The sequence below is a fragment of the Pagrus major genome, chromosome 16 (genome assembly GCF_040436345.1).
Source record: "Pagrus major chromosome 16, Pma_NU_1.0".
Lineage (NCBI taxonomy): Eukaryota > Metazoa > Chordata > Actinopteri > Spariformes > Sparidae > Pagrus > Pagrus major.
The window spans coordinates 6,721,533-6,741,375 of record NC_133230.1 but is presented as its reverse complement, the minus strand read 5'-3'; the positions used below and the strand labels follow the sequence as shown (position 1 = coordinate 6,741,375).

Genomic DNA, 19,843 nt, shown 5'->3' with positions numbered 1-19,843 from the left:
CAAAACTGGTTGTGGGTACTGTATGCATATGGTTTGCCTCGTATTTTTCTACTATTTATTCTTATTTTTATTACATCTACTTCTAATTTGCTTTTAATCTTCCTCTTTTTACCAACTGTTGCTAAAAACACCCACATTTCTCTCCATGGGATCAATTAAGACTTATAAACTCAAAGTTTCAAAACTGTCAAGGTTTATATAGAAATTTAAAATAATGGCTGGCTAGAAGGTATTAGAAACACTAGAAGGTTGGACTTGTAGTAAACGGACTAAATATGCAAAAAACGCTGCCATGTGTAACCACGTGGCCTATTTGATTAAACAGATGTTGTTGCAGGTTAGTAGACTACACAGTCTGCCAGGCGTATTTAAATGCAAATCAAGGTCCAAAGCCTTAAAACCTGAGTGAAACTCTCCAACAAACTGTATAAATCAAATAGTAAAGTCTAGGCGGGTGTGATTTGTATGCATCCTTTGAGCAGACTGTGCCTGTCAGGCTGTAATCAGGGCTTCTAGCCCTTTTAACGACATTAAATTCCCTGTAATCCCATTTTCAAACACTTGGTGGCGCCACATACCTGTTGTTTATTTGTAGCGAGAGAGCGCCACATCTTTACCTTTCCAGATTTATTATGTCAGGAGGGAAACATTTTGTTCTCGGGCTCGCTATGCAAGCACTGTGTCATGCATATGTAGTGTAGGCTATATTATGGATGTACATAAACAATGAATCTGTGCTCCTCTGTTTAAGACTTTGTACCTGTTTTGTTTGTGTATGCTTTGTTTTTTGACATAATAAAACCAAACCAACAGTATTATTGTCGCCCACAGCAGCAACACACACACTGAAGTCTGAACTGACTTCTCTGATTGTCACCTTTCAGTCGCTATATGCTCCCTAAACTTTAGCTCAAAGTAGCTCAATTAGCTCAAAGAGACAGTTAAACCCTATTACACAATATTATGTTTATGATTGTCACACACACATATATCCCAACATCACAATCACATTGCCTCAGTGGGCTTTGAAAACAAAAACAAAGCACGAGTCACAAGAAAAGCAAGTTTTACAGTTTTCATTTTTTATTTATTAATATTGCAAAATACAATGAAAAACAGAATGAATGACACTGGGAGACAACAACAGGCTGCGTAGTTCAGTATAAGTCACACACCAGTACTTGCTAATGAAACACAACAACATAAGCAGACTGATATAAGTAATAAGTTGCCTTGTACATCAGTTATAATCCAGTATATAAAAATATGATAGTAGTTTTCTTTTACTTTCATTTATTTAAGTGTCTATTAATAAAATAATACCAAGTTTACCGCTGATGACTGGACACGACCCAGATTAGACACCTGCCACAGTGGGCTACCCGGTGTCGCAAGACGCAAAGATGGTTCCGTGTTTTCATCTTGACCTGAAACCCGATCTGTTTTGGTTCTGACCTCCTCAACATGTGTGGCCAAATGTTAAAATGTAAACAAGCTTATCAGCCGCCGCTTGGATGCGTCTCTGGAAATTTCCACCTGCTTTGACTGCGGCAGCGCTTCACAACAAACATTTCAAAAAGGCCTACGTCAGGTCGCAGGCCACGCCCCCCGAGGGTACCGACGCATTTAGCCTCATCCTATTGGCTGGCCCGAAGGTGTGTCATGCAGGCTGACGTCGGGGGGCTTTATCTCTACCGCTTATAAATAAAGTTTGTAACACGTTATAAACACCACTGGACACGTCTAACGCGGTGTGTGCGCGTGAATAAATTAGGGTGTGATTATCTCCACCACTGATCTGAGTCCTCCCGCTTCACCAGCTCATTAATATTAAGTAGCTTCGGGAGCCATAAGACCGGCCCCTTCCACCAACGCGGCCACATCCAGCATCCACCAGGCAACATCCCGCACAGCTTTCATCAGACTTTCAGGCCGGCGACTTGGGGCGGTTCAACTTGGCCTGGATCGACTGTGATCTCTGAGAGGAACGATGGCTTTGAGGGGACCCGTGTTGCGTCTGCTCAGGACCCAGCTGAGCTCCTGCCAGCAGAGCAGAGCGCAGTCCGTGGCGGTGATAGGAGCTCCTTTTTCAAGAGGACAGGTAAGAGGAGCATAATGAGGAAGTGACTTTTCTAAAAAAAAAAAAAGGAAAAAAAAATCTCAACATCTTCGACACTGATTTCATTTTTCTATTTTTTTTTTAATTTATTGAATGACAGAGAAGAAGAGGAGTGGAGCACGGACCGAAAGTAATCAGAGATGCCGGGCTCATCGAGAGGCTCTCCGGGTTTGGTAGGTAACGGAAGACGGGGTGACACATGGGAGCAGCGGGTGCTGCTGGTGCTGCTGGTGCTGTGTTATGTAACAGTGGCTGGGTGTGAACTGCAGACTGTGTCTGAGACTGATTTAATTCCTGCCTTCGGTCTTCAGCCAGGCTGTTACATCACCAGGAAGACAGTAAATATAAACAGCGGACGCGTCGCCTTTGGAGAGGGTTTAGGAACAAAGTGATCTGTGTTCCTCTCAGATATTTTTTTAAATAGCTATAACAAAAACTGCCATAATATCCAATGATAGTGAATGAGATGAATGGAAATAATGGCGACTGGCGGGGACAGCTATAATCCGTACAAGGGCGAGAACAGCCTCCCTTTTACGCACCGCGGGGAAACAATGTGTGACAACGCATTTGGGGACACTGTAACTCTGCACCAATGCAAGGTGCTTTCCTTTTTTCACTCGTGTACAGACCACATGTCTGGGCTAGTCATCCTCATACAGCAGCCGCACATGCTCGGAAGGGCGCAGGAAACGGATGGCTCATTTAATTTCCACTGTGTCGTCACTGCAGCAGACAGACAGCCCACTGTAAAAACTCTTTTCTTATGCGCTTTGTTCGCCTTCCTGTGGCGCAGAGAGGGGTGGTGCTCTGTGGATGAAAAGGGACACCTCAGGCGGAAAGAATCCCGTCTTTATTATAGAGCACAGGGCGCATTGTGCGTCAAGACCCACGCCTGCATGGCAAAGAGTCTTACCTAAGTGGTGATATAATAGATAGGGTTGATCCACTGCTACAGTGAGGACAGGGGTGTAAAGATAGCCTCAACTAGCAGATTAAAAAGTGTGTTGAGGTGGTTTTGAATCCAGTAAGTGGTCCAGACATAGAGAATAACACAGGGCCGTAGCAGACAGCCTATAAAATACCCTTTGGTACAATTAAATAGGCCTATTAAGGGCTTCAAATGAGTATTTTCCTTACAATTTACTGTAATCAGTAACTAAGTAGGAAGCCTAAAGTACTCAAGTACTGTATTTAAAGGGCCAATAAAGAGTGGAAGTCACATGGGACCTTATTTCAGAAGAAACTTTGTATGTTAGTGAATGAGAAAGACACTTAATGTTCGTCTGTTTAAAAGATAATTTAAGAAAAGTCAAGAAAGTCGCAGTTTGTCAGACAACCCGTAATCAAAACCCGCAACTTAAACACTGTAGAGCTGCTAGAGCTGATTTATTGTCCTTTTCATCTCACAAAGTCCCATGAGGTAAACCGGAAGGGGCGTGACTTCAGCTCTGTATAGACCGAATCACCATGACATTGCAGTAACGACAGTAACTTTGGCTTTGCACTGGGGAGATATTGCCATTTACAGATATATAGTTAAACACAGTGGTCCGACCTTTCTGATGTTTCTACTGTGATCATTTTATGATTTGTGTTGCTTTGCTCGGGTCTTTCGTGTCCACTCAGCAGAACATCTCAGTCTAACTGCTAGGTTGGGTTCGCCTAAGCTGTCATTTGCTGCAGTCCAACCTAACATTAGTGAAGGCTTTGTCATTAATAAGCTATGACAGCATCGGAAATGCATTTGATGTGAAATAGATGTGTACACTTTGAAATAGCGTCATTAAAAAAGACTTAAGTTGAATTGTATGTAAGCTAATGGATGATGCGGGGGGGCTAGCAGCAGTGACTCTGGTGATGTGCTGCCCCCTGTTGGTTTTGAGTATGAATTTAACAGGTGGCCAGTTCTTACATAGTGTACCTTTAAGTACAGTCCTGAGGTACTTGTACTTTACTTGAGTGTGTCCGTTTTCTGCTACTTTATACTTCCACTCAACTTCATTTGTGATAACTTAACATTTGAAGTTTAGTTTGACTTTTGGGTGCTTTTTACAACATTCGTGGTAATCTTTTAATAAATAATCTGTAATAATTTCTATTGTTTTGACATCACTTTGGGCTATCTTAATCAAATGTCATTTTCGTCGTCTAATGTAATATGGATTATCTGAGAAAAACAGTGTGATTATATAATAAATAAAGGGAATAAACCATAACCTATGTAGAGGTCACTGTCTGGATGACTCAGCATTAGTCTTGAAGGGGACGGAGGGGCTGTTGACACCACAGATGATTAAACTTTGTCTGATAAGATTCCTATAAATACACTCACTGGAGTATACCCCAGAGACTAAATATAAATCTACTATTAATATACCACAGTTGACAGCGATACAGGGTAACTATAAACTCACTGCTGAGTTCCTTGCTTACATAATAATGTAATTGTAGTTGATGATAGGTGTTTGTCAGTGAAGGCTGATAAAACCGGTTCTTGTGTTCCCACCAATCAAACTGATCCAGAGAGTTCCTGCATCTGCAAGGTTATCAAAGAGCGTCAGGTCTATAATAATCAATAATCCTGTCCTACATCTGCTGAAGTTGAAGGCAGTGACTTGGCGAGGACTCGTCCTCCTGGTGGCCCGATGTTAACTTGGCAGCTGTGAAAAAAGATAAAGCTGCCATGTCACTAGCTGAGCCAGACGCATGAAACCAAACCCCAGCTGAACTACATGCCATGTCATCTTGAAATCTTTGACGTTCTCGGGGTCGGTGTCACTTTGTACAATCTGTCTCACAAAAGAAAGATCATACGTATAATTAAACCAGTTATCTTTGGGATTCAACCACAGTAAACTGTGCACTTAAAGCAGCAGCTATAATCTTGCTCTTCACAGCAAACAGAGGCAGAACTCGCAGCTTGCTGCTGCTAAAACAGACCTTTTCAATTCTCTTGCAATAGATGCTCATGATTGCACCAAGACAAGGGCTATTCCTGTCTCGTCTACGAATGGTAATGAACCACACTGGTCCCCCTTGGATCAGCAGAGTAACACTACACTGCCATCAAGGCTCACATTGCCAGATGAACCCCTAATATGGGTGATCGCATCACTTGTTTACTTCGCAGTCGATGTCCTAAACTAGACGGAAATTTTTCGGTCTTTACATCTGCAGCCACCTAGTACAGGGTGAACTGCAGTGGCTGAAACCTGAGCTGACGGGGCAAACAGGACGAGTGGAAAGTGCTCGGTCACCAATTTTCCACTGGCAATGGATGACTCAGCCTCCTCAGACTGTAAGGTAGACAGGTGCACATTAGGCTGTCGTGGCTACAGATTATGAAGGCTTTCCAGCTGAGACCTGCACCTGCAGTCTCCAAAGCACAAATGTTCGTTTAAAACAGACAACAGATCGATTGTCCATGTATTTCTCAGTCTGTCCAACCAAAAGAGTGACTCAGCTAAATGCCTTTAAAGCATCAAGTGCTTTGATTCATGGCAGTTTCTTGTTGTTTTGTCCTTCAGACTACTCTGTGCATGACTTTGGTGACCTCGACTTCCACCACTTTGAGAAGGATGAACCCTACATGGATGTTAAGTCCCCTCGCAATGTGGGTGCAGCAAATAAGATGCTGTCCGGCGCAGTGAGCAGAGCTGTCGGCGCTGGGCACACACTTGTCATGCTGGGAGGCGATCACAGGTAACTAGCACTGTATATAAAGGCTCCTGTATATCATTTTTACCAATGTGTTAAAGGTAATGCTTGGACTCTTATGTGAGGACACGTTCAGCCTCTGAACTTGGCTGGTATAATCACCAGATATTAATAAGGCTGTCCTCCTTACACAGCCTTGCTATTGGATCGGTCGGAGGCCACGCTCAGCAGTGTCCTGACTTATGTCTCATCTGGGTTGATGCTCATGCAGACATAAATACGCCCATGACCTCTCCATCAGGGAACCTCCACGGCCAGCCTGTGGCGTTCATGCTCAAAGAGCTGCAAGACAAGGTGAGGAGAAATATTAAGCTTCAGAAACACACGCTAGTTTTGTCAATAAATGATTTATCTATAAAACCAGTGGTTGGAGCCAGAGACAGGTTCGAACATTTGAAGGGTGCGTTAACAAACAACAACCACATTTAACATTGAACAAACACGTGTTCAGCCATGCGCCAGTTATGTAATCGATTAATATTTAAATAATAGTCAAAAATGAGGTTCAGGAACAACCGGTCTGTCAGGTTGGAAGCACGTCTAAGTCATCTTCTATTAGCTCCACCATATAGATTATGTTTACTGTTGGGCTGTTTTGTTTTATATGTTGGTTGTGTGTTTGTGGAAGGATGTAGCTTGTAGTTGCTCAAACCAAACAGCAGTCGTTATAAGCTCGGGGCACATGCAACTACTTATAGTCTTACTCACATACAAATATGAATTATCTGTAATAAACTTCACAATAGGCATCAAAGAAAATGTTCAGACATATCACAGAAGAGTGGATTATATGCCTTGGCGGAGGTCTCATCCTGCTCCACCACTCTCTATCACAAAGGAGTTGAATGTGCAAGTTACAGAAGTAGTACAGTTTCATTTACTGTGTAAATCCTGTCCAAACATACAGGAACATAATATGTTCCATATTACATTATCTCTATCTATCCACCACAGATGCCAGATATCCCAGGGTTCTCCTGGACGAAGCCATTCCTGTCCTCAAGGGACCTGGTGTACATCGGACTGCGGGATGTTGACCCCGGAGAGTAGTAAGTACACACTGTCAGTTAAAAGCTTTTATGATATGTGGCTGATGTGGACACAGTTTGATTCCAGTGCCTCTATATGACCTACAAACAAAACCATCAGAGAGAAGATTGGCTGTTGCTGTATGGTTATTAAGGTTATTCATAATGCCTGTCACCATATAGGATTCTGACTTATCCAGGTTGCATAAGCCATCGAATTAAATCTATTTTTTTCCGGCGGAGTGCTGAAGATGAATTTGAGTGGTCTCACATCAAATAGACACGTTACCTCTATGCAATGAAGTGTTAAAAAGGAAAAATAGTATTACAAATGTGTTGTCATGCGCTGTGAAACAGTACCAATTTTGTCCACAGGGGTCGCCAGAATTAACAAAGAATGAAAGTTCTTTGTAGCTGCTTTAATTTTCAAAAACATGTGAGCGCTATTAAAAAAAAGTCTTTGATTTTGTTTACAACAGCCACATCCTGAAGAACCTGGGTATCCAGTACTTCACCATGAGGGATATCGACAGACTAGGCATTCAAAGGGTCATGGAGGTCACTTTTGATCATCTTCTGGCGAGGTATCTGTAACAGATTTCTATGTTCACTTACTGTTAATATTTTAACATGGCTTTATTGTTATTTAAAGGTCAAAATACATTTTTGTTTAATATTTGATCAAACCAAATGACTGCCACTGTCACTTACACTTTCTTATCTTCTCAAACAGAAAACAGCGACCGATTCACTTGAGCTTTGACATCGACGCATTCGACCCGTCTCTGGCTCCGGCCACTGGAACGCCAGTCAACGGAGGTTTGACCTACAGGGAGGGAATCTACATCACAGAGGAAATCCATAACACAGGTACCAATGACTATAAATATGGTCACAACATCGTTCATCCACCTATTTTGTCTGTCTTTAAAAGAGCTTTTACTGTCAGGTGTTTGCGTCTAACTTGTGAACGTGTTGATGTGCAGGTCTGCTGTCGGCCATGGACCTGGTAGAGGTAAACCCCGTGCTGGGGGCCAGCCGTGAAGCCGTGGAGGCCACCGCCTCTTTAGCAGTTGACGTCATCGCGTCGTCTCTTGGACAGACGAGAGAAGGAGCTCACACGTCCATTGATGTAATTCCTGCTGTGAAGGACGACACAGAGCAGCTCCGCCTCTAGGCTTGAAGCAAAATCTGTGAACTTTATCAACATCAACCCTGAGCATTCCACAAAGACTCAATATCATAGTTAACATTTTGAAGCTCTTGCTCCAATCTCTCTGCTGTTAAGTGTTATGTTGAATGACGAAAACAAAATTATGTCTGGATTCATAAAAGGGCTTTTGAGATTTGACGTCCGCATTAATAATGCTGAGACAAAAGGCCCTTGCCACATTTGAAAAACCACTATATCTGATGGGAATACTTGTCATTTCAGCAATCCTAACTTATTTTTGCTGCCGTATGTAATAAGTTAAATGTTAGAGGACACAACTGCCACATATTTATTGTGTGTTTGGTCTACAAGAGAAGGAACCTGCCTCAGAGGTATGATAAACCAAGTTTGACTTAGTTTGAAGTCCACAGTGTAACGTGGACTGTAAAGTGTTATGTGGCTGTGCCAGTTTTACAAAAAATTAGTAAAGATGTGTTTGCACTTTTGGACCAGCTGTGGTTACTGTATTTTCTTTAGAGTTTACTTTTATTTTTTCACAAGGAACATGTACTAGAATAACAGTGTGTATACTAACAATGTCAGTATAAATTGGCTTGAAATCTAATATCCAGCCCTGATCCAAATGCTGGCGATTTCTTTTTCTTTGTTTTTTTTTTAGCTTGAACTGATCTAATGCTTGGTCCATGTTCGACTTGATGTGGAAACTTAATGACTAATGTCCTTGTAACAAAGAGTTTCTATTTTGGTCTTCCATAAATGTGATTACATTTTTTGCTCACGTGTAAAGGTGTCTTATTTCCTCCTCAGTGTGCTGCATGTTGTCCTAAACATAACTGAACTGTTCCAGTTTGACATGAGAAATCTACCATTTTAACAAGATATCAGAGCGTACAGCAGCTCCAGGCGGCTGTACCGTTTACGACGTAAGCAACCTGTAATGGTAACCATGTCACTTTAGAGAGTGTTAGCATGCTAACATTTGCTCACAAGCACAAAACATAAAAGCACCACCAACCGCACCAAAAGTTAATGGAGCCTATTCTGGGCAGACACCCATCCTGCACATTATTATTACATAATAGTGGTTGGCAGCTGCATTACATCTCAGACTCAACAGTTAACAAGCGCTAACATTTTTAACAGATGCTCATCTTTATATACCAATGTTTGACTTGGAAGACATGATATTTATAAATGAAAATTATATAATATACGTTTGATAAATTTTCCGCTTAGTACCCTAAATTGTACCTTTTGAAAATAGAAACAAAAAATGTTTAACTTTTGTGATAGAGGCAATATTTCAGATAAAGGCAAAACAATTTAAATATTTTCTTCTGCCCCAACTCACCACCTGATCCACACAGGCAGGTCACCAAACATGTTTGTGCTTTTATCACACCAGGAAGGCGTGATATCTATGTGGAAGGAAAACATTGTGGCAGATGTGCCACTTCAAAAACACACCATTAAAAACAACCTTATCACCCATTATTTGAGAATTTATTCCATAGTAACAGATGCTGTTTGCACAGCACTAACTGGCCTGGTCAGGGGCTTCAGCCTAGAACAAATCCTGGTGACGTCATCTCAGCAGCGGATGTTTTCTGTTTTTTACCCCTGGCCTGTTTGGCTGCCGTCCTCGGAAATATCAGAGAATCCAAACTGAGGTGAAAGATTAACTTTAATGATGTGTTGACTGTCGAATAAGGAATATGGAAGCCTATTTCTGACAGTGATTTTGTATTATACAGTGATTAGACATTAATAACTGTTAAGAACATTGCATGTTTGAAGAGTTGTCACCCATTTTTCATATTTACACTTTCGGACTGACACATTTAAACTCATTTAAAGGATTTAGCACTCTTCTTTCCAGTCCTTACAGAGAATCACCTCTGGGGTCGGTAGCAGCCCACGCAAGTCCAAAAAATCATCCTGCAGGGCGTCATTGGCATTAACAGTCTGATAAAACAGTGCAAATCTCAGCAACAGTTTGTCCAAAGAGTCTCTGTAGGTTTGGTCCAATGACAGGTTCAAAATCAAATGAACTTCACCTTCACATGGACAGAATCCCCTCTTGGTAAAGGTTCACTTTAAGACTGAGTCTTATGGTCCATATTTGCACTTACAGAAACAGTTGGCTGAAAACAGCAGAAGAACATTATTGCTACTGGATAGTCAGTGGAGACAGATGCTGAGAGTCTGGGTTTGTCCTGGATCCAGAGCGTTGACTCTGCTCAGACAGGTATAGTTTCATTTTCTGAAGAACTTTAGGTAAATCACAGCACCCAGAATGGCCAACTCCATTAAAATGATGACACCTAACAGCAACTTGTTCGTCACCAGCCTAGAGGACAAAAAAAAGAAAGAGTCCACAATAAGAGGAGGCTCTGGTCTTTGTTCCACACAAGCATTTATATTTCGTATTAAATATCTAAAGGATAAGTTCACCTAACAATGAAAATTCACTCATTATCTTCCCTCCATTTTAACACCCTTGCAGGCAGTAGAGCTTGTGCAACCACTTCAGACAGGGTGCACACTAATGCTTTTAGCTTAGCAGCTACAGTGAAGATTTTCTGCTTTCAAAAGAATGTAAATAACGTCTTTTCAAATCAAATCAAAATGCCGGATGAGCTGTATGGAGCCATTTTATTTATTTTTTTATTTTCAGTTTTTTTAAAACATACACTAGCATTCAACTAATGAAGACGGACATGTACCACACTTACCGCCGTGACATGGCACGAAGTATTTTTCTACTTCGACTGAGGTTCTCTCCAGTATTCACCAACTACAGTGTAAACAAGATGAAACAGATTTAACAAAATCATGATCTGACAATTACAAAATGTGTTTTTGCTTTGCCCAATGCTAAAGTCATAGAAAAATCAAATTAATGTAAATAACATTGACCCAAACCTGAGTACTAGATGTTTATCCTATACACTCAGTGTAACTGTCGGACTGCTGATGACTAATTTATACAAACTTCAGTAACAAAATATATAATGGGACTAAAATATCATACAACATACAATATCTACTCAAAGTGTATTAAACCTAATGCAGCATCACAATCTTATCCCATTCGTTAACAAAATATCAATTCACAGCTCACTCTGTTTCTGGTTCGGTCCAGCTGTTCCCTCTGCTCTCCCAGCTCCTCGATGATATCTGTGCCGATCTGCTCCGTCTCGTTGGCGATGCGCTGACTTCGTTCAATACTCTGGCTAGCATTGTTCAGAGAATCTGTGCCCTGGAGAAGCAACGCCCTCTGGGACTGCAGGTGCGTCTGCAAAGACAACCACAGTAAATTACAGGGGGTCAGACAGAACAGGAAGAAACAAGATGAAATTAAATGAGACGCCACCACTAACAGCATTTTTAAGATTAAAGTCCTCAGTCCGACACTCACACTCTGTTGGTTTTGTGATGAATAGATGCCATGATGACTTCCTTCCACTGACAGGCCAGAGGAACTAAAGGCAGGAGCAGAGTTTTTCATGTCCCTCTGCAGCTTGCCCAGATCCCGGTGGTACAGGCGCAACTTTGTACTCATAGCACTACGGTGGGTGGAAGGGGCATCACGCAGCTCTGCTTCCATTCCTTGTAACTAGAGACATCAGAAAATTGTAACGTTTAATTCCAGAAAGAGGTGAAATATCGTTCTGTGTGAAGTGCTTTTAAACACATTCATGGTGACATAACCACGCAGAGTAAAGTATGGGGACTGGAAAAGGTAATTTTTTGAAAAAGGTAACAATTTTTAGGTAGTTATAGTTTACATTTTAAGCTACTCCATACTTTTACTCCACCACATTTCAAAGGGAACATGATGTATATTTAACTAACTACAACAACAGTGTTACGGCTATTGTTTTTATTTACTTTGCTGAACGATATTTAACACAAAACATATATTTAAGTTTATAAACACTGTTATAAATGTGACTACCAGGTGCTTAAAATCACCTCCACCTCTTCTAAAAATAGCTGATTATTACAATTTAGCTGAAAGTGTTACAAACATGTGCATTAAGCTGAATCAACACCAAACATCAAACCATAAACATGATGTATTATGTCTTTGACTGCATTAGTTTGTGCCCAATAAACTGGCAACTGAGTTTATAGGACAATAAAGTAAATAGGTATTGCTACTTCCCCAACTGTTATAACCAAGATGTTTATTAATCGCAGTACAAATAGCTTTAAAATAGCTGTTATTACTCCCAAAGCACATAACCAGGAGAGCAGCTCACCACTTCCTCAGCCTCCCCCTGCCTCTCATCGAAGGTCCTCACCAACCTCTTCCTCTCCTCTGCGAATACAACACAAGTTCCCGTTCAACAGCACAGAAAACATCTCCTGAAGTGATTATTGGTTTGGTAACACAGTCAGCTAACGTCAACATCAGCTGTTTCACTATAAGTAAAGAGACAATATGGTTTGTTTACCTCCGTGGCACCTCAGAGCTCTCTCTGGCATTAGCTTGAGCTCATCATACAGCGATCTGTAGATGTCGTGTAGCTTCTCAAATTCCTCCGACGACATTTTGTATTACCTGTAGCTTTTGCTGCCTTTTCTTGACAAACGTCTTTTTTGTTTTGCTGTGAAATAAAACACTAATTACAGTCGCTCACAACTACAAGTTAGCCTGATAGTTTTGCTTTGATGATAATCAGATCCCCGGGACTTTTCCGCATGATGGTCCTCGTGATCGACTGCCTACAAGTCCAGACCAAAAATCAAAAACAATAATGTAGGTATACTTTTTTTAATCAAAATACAAATCAGGCGAAACGTCACATTCTCCATATGAATACAACGTACGAAAAACAACGCTAAATCCTCGTGAAAACAGCTAAAAAGGCACCCGGAAGGTAATTTTATTCAGGCACTACGCAGACAGCTGTCACAGCGCCTTCTGGGAAACGGAGTTTCAAGCTCTTTTATTACTACCGGTACTTTAAAAACAATCATCGCCACAGAAAGTGATGCAAGTTTTTTATATTTTTAGTGAACACGGGATTTTTTTTTAAACCTCCGTGAATGTAAACTTATTTTGTTCATTTTTATTTACCCGTTTATTCATTCATTTATGTACTATGTTTTTGTTTTTGTCCATAGTTATTGTAGCCTAGCTTTTTTTTATTTTGCTTGGGTGTTTGTGTGAGTATGGAGGGTTTTGTTAGTGGTAATAACAGTAATAATATTAATATGGTAAGAAAATAGTGAAAGGGTTTCTACAAGGTGTCTACCTGGAGAATAAAATAAACAGAAACATAAAAAGTTTGTGTTAATCAACTTGAAACAACTAAAATTGTTTATATCATGTTTGCCTGAAGAAACGGAATTTGTCTTACCACACATATATAAATACTTAAATAGAAGGGACATCATTTTGATGTTAAATAATAAAGATGTCAGTTGCTGTCTGGCCAGGCTGTAAAAAAAACTACAATCCCATGATTCCCTTCGCGCTGAACCTTTTTTCCCTCACTACGCTCTGCACCCCTTTATGCTTTGACATCAGCTGTTCTGCCTACAGAGCAGAGGCATCCAGCTGGAGGACACACAGACGCCTAAACCCGCTTTATTATGTTGCTTTTATTAATAGTCGCGGGCCTCGGAGTGGTGTCGTTACTCGTGATTTTATTTGCACCACATATAAGGTAAGCAGCATTAAACACACTCATTCATTCTCATAGAAAAGCAGTGTCGGGATAGGTTGTTACTTGCCTGACAGGACATTAATTACACTGCTCTGATGCAGTTATTGCGATCAGGCTCATTTGCAATGACTCCATCTGCACATTCAACCCTGCCGATCGTCTTTTTAAGGGTTTTATTCTCAGAGGGTATGCTTTCACTCGACGCTGGCTGGTTTTCTGAGCAGGAAATCAATGAAACAGAATGATGGAGCTGTGGGAGTTTTAGCACAGTGATGAACCGGGAGTCTTCATCACAGCTGCTGGGGCCTATCAGGAGGCTGAGCGTGGGAGGAGTTATATATGTACGCATTACTCCAGCAGAGCTATTGGTCGTGTGGTGGCTCTGCTCAGTGGTGTGGCTCGTATGACTGAGAACTGTTCATGCTCCAAGTTTTCTCTATGAATAATTAAGCCAGGCCTGTCCATGTGTCCAACCAACTAATGAGGACACAACTTCTCAGGACTGCAGGAGAGGCTGCTACAAGTCCTCCACACAGAAGTCAGTGTCTTCAGTTTGTCATCAGTGGCTGTTGTGTTTTTAATAGAAAATACGCAGCAGGAGGAGTGTGTCTGTCCTCGACTGATCTGCATGGGAAGACGGTCCTCATCACCGGAGCCAACACAGGGATTGGGAAGGAGACTGCCTTGGACCTGGCGATACGAGGTGACTTCTTGGTGTTATGTTGGAATACACAGTGCTCCTGTACGCCCACAACCTGCCCCTGACAATAAGAGGAAACAGTAGTCTCCTCTGTAGGGCTGCAAGACTGAAATCATAAGTATTAAGAATACTTATATCCCAAATAAGACTATATATTCATATATGTAGCACCCACCACAGCACCCAGCAGTTGTCCCACACAGCATGTATATCTTAGGACATTTTCTTGCACGTTGCACAGGTTCCTTCCAGTGTTTATAGAATTCCTATTAATCTTATTTATTTGAGTATATTTGTATTTTATTCTATATTAGTGTCCCTAGTTGTTCCCTTGTGCTGCTGTGTTTGTCCTACAATTACAAATTACCATGTCTGCTGTGATAAAACAACTACCGGCTCCTTAAGAGCTTGCCCTTGTTGTCGGTGACCTACTGTAGGACCTTGTTGCCTTCATTTTGGTTTAGACAACCTGCTAATATGAAGTGTCATTTCAGTTTTCAAAAACGACGGCTCGTTAGCCACTTTTGAAGGCTTTTATTGCATGTTAAGTTTAAAAGGATGTTTATAATAACTCCAGTGCGTTTCAGCAAGGCTGTGGTCACTTCCCTACATGTACAACTATCTTTTCTTGTGTGTAGTTTTTGCTCAGTGTGCCGCTCTCTGTTAAGACAACTACGCACATGAAATTTCATCCCAAATGCAAACCAACAATCCTAACGCTCAGTACAATCTTTGTACTCTATGATCCTTGGTTGACCTTGCCATGTTATAATAACAGTAATGCTTTACTTTAGGAGCGACAGAAGATGTGGGTCAGTTTTACAAATACTATCCTACATCACTAAGGGCTCACCACTAGCCTCCTCTGTCCTATCTTCTGTGCATTAATATGGCTTCTGTTTTGTTCATAGTTTAGCTGCTGCTTATTTTTCACGACAGGGGCTCGGGTGATCATGGCGTGCCGAGACACTGGCAAAGGAGAGGAGGCAGCGGACAGTATACGAGCTGCGTATCCTAAAGCACAAGTGGAGGTTCGAGAGCTCGACCTTGCAGACACCTGCTCGATACGAGCCTTCGCACAGCAATTCCTCAGAGGTAGGCACATATCTGTTTGATTTCAGCATCCACCTACAGAGTCCCTTTCATATCTAAAAAAGTACCACAGCTGCCATGTTTAATTTTTTTATGTTTCCTTCTTCAGAGGTCAACCATCTTCATATCCTCATCAACAACGCTGGCGTGATGATGTGCCCCTACACAAAAACAATCGATGGCTTTGAGATGCATATCGGAGTCAATCACTTGGGTAAGACTGAGCTCACATGTACTCAAATCCATTGATAAATCAAAGCTTAAAAGGTCCAATGTGGAGGATTTGAGGGGATTTAGGGTCCGAAATTGAACAAATAATCATAATTCTTTTTTAATTAGTGCGTAATCAGCTGAAACTAAGAATGGTTGTCCACCATGATGCACTGCATGTTCCTACAGTAGCCCAGATAGGACAAAGTAAACACTGAGAACAGACTTTGACACAACAGTGCCGCTCTCCACCGAGTGAATGCCCGTCTGTTCACTTTTGTTTTACCTCGGTTTCTACCAATGAGTAACAACCAGACAAGAAGTCTTCACTTTTAACATATACTTAATATTCATGTAAGAGTTTCTACCTGTTGTTTTCAGTCACATTTGTCTCAACCTTTTTTCTGTGACCGAGCATTTATACAGAAAATGTGAAATTACAAATTAGCTACAAAATTAGAGCCAAAACAAGTTGAAGTGCACTTAATTCACCCCAAAAATATTATAGTGATTAAATGCAAATGATCAGATCAGGTTAACAACCACAGACTGAACTGACTGTATGTGTGTCTCACTTCTGGCAGGGCACTTCCTGTTGACGTCCCTTCTGATCGGGCAGCTGAAGCGCAGTGCGCCGGCCCGGATCGTGGTCGTCTCATCTCTGGCACACAACTTCGGCTGGATCCGTTTCCATGACCTTCACAGCCAGGGGAGCTACAACAGTGGATTAGCATACTGCCAGAGCAAACTGGCAAATGTGCTGTTTGCCAGAGAGCTGGCACGTAGACTCAAAGGTACAGAAATACACACAGAACATGGGAGAACGGACAGATGAGCTGCTCTGAATACTAACAGAGAGAGGATTAGGGATGCTTTGTCTCAAGGGTAGACCAACAACGATGTCCTAAACAGACTTTTGTTGAAATTATTGGTGTTTCAAGACCATGTAGTGCACGTTTAACGTTTATATTCATATAAGTTAAGTCCGACACCCATTCTGGGCTCAGTATTTTACAAAAACACAGATAATGCATCATCTACTTTCAGCTTTTTGGAAGTGAAAGACTTTATACAAGAGGAAGGAAATGGCAAATTCCACAGAATGATAAATATTTTACCTAAAATGCCAGGTAATTAAATATTAATACAATTCTCATGAAGAAAAGTAAAAGAAAGGACAAAGGGACCTTAAATTTGAGTTAAATTCCAGGCGATTAATAACATACAACAGTGTTATCCAATGACCAGCCTGATAATGCAGATTAGAAAGAGGGTAAATGTGTCCCATAGTGACGCAGGTACGTTGCCCTCACAGGTACCAATGTGACAGTGAACTCAGTCCACCCGGGGACGGTGAACTCTGACCTGACCAGACACTCGACTCTCATGACGATATTCTTCACCGTCTTCTCCATGTTCCTAAAAACGCCACGGGAAGGAGCACAGACCAGCATCTACTGCGCTGTGGCAGACGAGCTGCACTCAATCTCTGGGAAACACTTTAGGTAGGTGACAACGAGGCCATCTGGAGTTGTTTTCTGATGCCCCATCTGTTTGGGGAACTTTCATTATTTATCATTAATTATTATTTAAACAGCTGAAGGGAAATTGTGCAACAAAAGCCATTTGGTAACTTGGTCTCAACTTTTTTTTATTAAATGTTACACTGCCGGCTTTAAAACTTTGAACGAGACAAAGGAAGTCACATTTGTCTACATCAATGACTCGGACATGGTTTTTCCATTTGAGGGTTTTTTTTAATAGTACTTTATTGTGTACTATTACTCTTGAGGGGAAGGGAGAGGACTGTCAGTCCCTCTGCTGAGATGAGACAGACTGATATATTTAAGGACAGCAGTTCAGATGTCTGGAGTCAAGCTATGGAGTAGATACTTCTCTTTAATATTTAAGTTTTAAACTCTACATTCACCTATATAAATGAAAAGCAGGGTCGACCATTTTTGTCTGTACTCGTTTAATCTCTCATCAGGGCTGATGTGTTCCTAATTATTAGCTGCTTGTGATGTAGTCTGTCCAGGAGATTAAGACTCTTTGGAAAGTGTAACCCACATAGAGCAAGAGTCTAAAGCCTAGCTAAATGCTAACTTTTTCTGAAATGATTTCATTAAATTACTCTCTGGATTTCAGAGCCATTGAAAACAGGCCATGTTTCAAATCTTTGTTTCAGTTGTACTATTGCCTTTTACGTTCCTTATGATTAGTGTCATGTAATTGTGTCCATCTAGAAGTTAAGTATTGGGTTTGTATGGTATGTAGGGCTGCAACAAACGATAATTGTTTTAAAAAAAGAAAATTGTAAAAAAAAAGATTGCTTATCACAATTTCCCAGCTCACAGTGGCGTCTTCAAATTGCTTCCTGTGTCCAACCGACAGTCCGAAACCCAAAGGAAGCTGGAACCAGCAAATATTTGACATATTTGCCTGATAAATGAGGGAAACATTTAATCGATTTATTAAAACGGGTGGCAATCAATTATCTTTTGATCAACTGATTATTAAACTGATCGTTGCAGCTCTAACTGCAAGCCGCCACGAATGAAGGTCATGATTCAGTGTGTCTAATTAACCGGAAATGTAACTAGATTTTGATCTATTCCCTCATTTTCCACATCTTAAAGTTCCCCTTCTCTGAAACCAAGGAGCTCAACCATGTAAAGCAGTTCCTTGTTTCCGCCTGGGCTCACACTTCCTAAAGTGTCCACAGACAAAATAAATCATGATACTAACATTATTTTCATGCACAAGGTCAAACAGAAACAAGATCACTGCAGGCAGAGGGATGACTCACACCATTATTAGCGCTTATATAACAATCATTCTCCCTCCTTTCATTTCAGTGACTGTGCCCCTGCCTTTGTAGCCCCTCAGGGAAGAAGTGAGGAGACAGCGAGGAGACTGTGGGACGTCAGCTGCGAGCTTCTTGGTATCGAGTGGGACTGATTCAACTTTTAACCCCCTCCTCCTCCTCCCATCTATCTCAGTTCTCAAAGGAATCCTTCTTCTTTAAGTTACCATTCATTTCATTATGGTTTTGATGTTATGTACTTTGAACATTTCTTACCTATTAAGCAGTCAGGTTATACTGTAAGAGGTACTATAATGTGAAGTTGCTTTTTTGTGAAATAATGCAGTATTACATTATAATAACTTGAGTATTTTTGGTGTTCCACAACAGCTCTTTAAGCCAAAACCACTCAATTGTATTATGATGTAACCACAAATAACTTTTTGACTCTATATGTTTGTGACACAATGTGAATACAGTGTAGGCAAAAAAGCAACTTGATGTATTGTAATGCTGTAGGATACTGTGAAGGGTCAAGCCAGGGTAAATGACCAGCATCTTTATCAAGGGTTTTTTCTCATCTCTCCAGAATTTGCAGCTAAATTGCTTGACTTTTTGTGCCAGCGTTTCTAAACAACTGCAGGGGTTCTTACAGTATTTCCAGGTTGATTAAAAATTAGTAAAACTATCGAAGATCAGCATCAGTCTGAGCCATGATTACCGCTTGAATTGCATAGATGTATTTTGTGATAATTGTACTCAATGTAGATTATAAGAGGGTTTTTCTATTATAACCAAATCAGAGCTAGAATTACGTCATTGCAATATTTGCAAAGATTTTTTTCCATCTACATTGCCAAATCTGCACATTCCTGCAAGAACTACAGTTTTACATTAACAAGGATCTCCCTACTCACCTTTCCATCTCAGCATTTACATGCAAGGTTGCCAAGAGTTTACATTCTGTGTTTTATACAAGTGAAACATGCCTTTTACTAAACTTACATTCATGTTAAGAGTTGAATGTTTACAACTGATGTAAATAAACAGGAATATTACTATAAGGGTGCTTGTATTCTTTGTTTTATGGCAAAAAAACAGAGAAATTGCTCATCTGAAGACATGAAATGTTGGATAAAGCTGAATCATTGCACAGAAAAAATTAAACGTGATCACAGTGTAAGAATACTGATACCACTTTCAGGTCTGTATGCTAAATATGATGATAAATATCTTCACAGCGTCAGGCTCACTGTGACCCCGTTTCCAGTCTTTATGCTAAGCTAAGTTAGCTTGTTGCTTCATATTTACAA

The 19,843-nt window shown here is 40.8% G+C and overlaps 3 protein-coding genes across 3 annotated transcripts; 2 read left to right on the top strand and 1 right to left on the bottom strand.

Annotated features, from left to right (window-relative positions):
* Positions 1-1,735: 1,735 nt before the first annotated feature.
* arg2 (arginase 2) lies at positions 1,736-8,813 on the top strand. The gene is made up of 8 exons (XM_073484245.1): positions 1,736-2,101; positions 2,220-2,292; positions 5,650-5,824; positions 5,974-6,133; positions 6,794-6,888; positions 7,347-7,451; positions 7,601-7,737; positions 7,854-8,813. The coding sequence occupies exons 1-8, from the start codon at positions 1,991-1,993 to the stop codon at positions 8,042-8,044; spliced, it is 1,047 nt and encodes a 348-aa protein (XP_073340346.1). The 5' UTR covers positions 1,736-1,990; the 3' UTR covers positions 8,045-8,813.
* Positions 8,814-9,707: 894 nt separating this feature from the next.
* On the bottom strand, positions 9,708-13,543 carry vti1b (vesicle transport through interaction with t-SNAREs 1B). The gene is made up of 6 exons (XM_073483394.1): positions 12,505-13,543; positions 12,310-12,368; positions 11,463-11,660; positions 11,166-11,339; positions 10,777-10,838; positions 9,708-10,391 (listed from the first exon to the last, which is right to left on the bottom strand). Exons 1-6 carry the CDS (start codon positions 12,599-12,601, stop codon positions 10,298-10,300), a joined length of 684 nt encoding a protein of 227 aa, XP_073339495.1. The 5' UTR covers positions 12,602-13,543; the 3' UTR covers positions 9,708-10,297.
* A 58-nt stretch (positions 13,544-13,601) lies between these two features.
* Positions 13,602-19,594, top strand: rdh12 (retinol dehydrogenase 12). The gene is made up of 7 exons (XM_073483393.1): positions 13,602-13,722; positions 14,307-14,425; positions 15,362-15,517; positions 15,624-15,728; positions 16,309-16,518; positions 17,040-17,229; positions 18,583-19,594. The coding sequence occupies exons 1-7, from the start codon at positions 13,649-13,651 to the stop codon at positions 18,683-18,685; spliced, it is 957 nt and encodes a 318-aa protein (XP_073339494.1). The 5' UTR covers positions 13,602-13,648; the 3' UTR covers positions 18,686-19,594.
* The last annotated feature ends 249 nt before the right edge of the window (positions 19,595-19,843 follow it).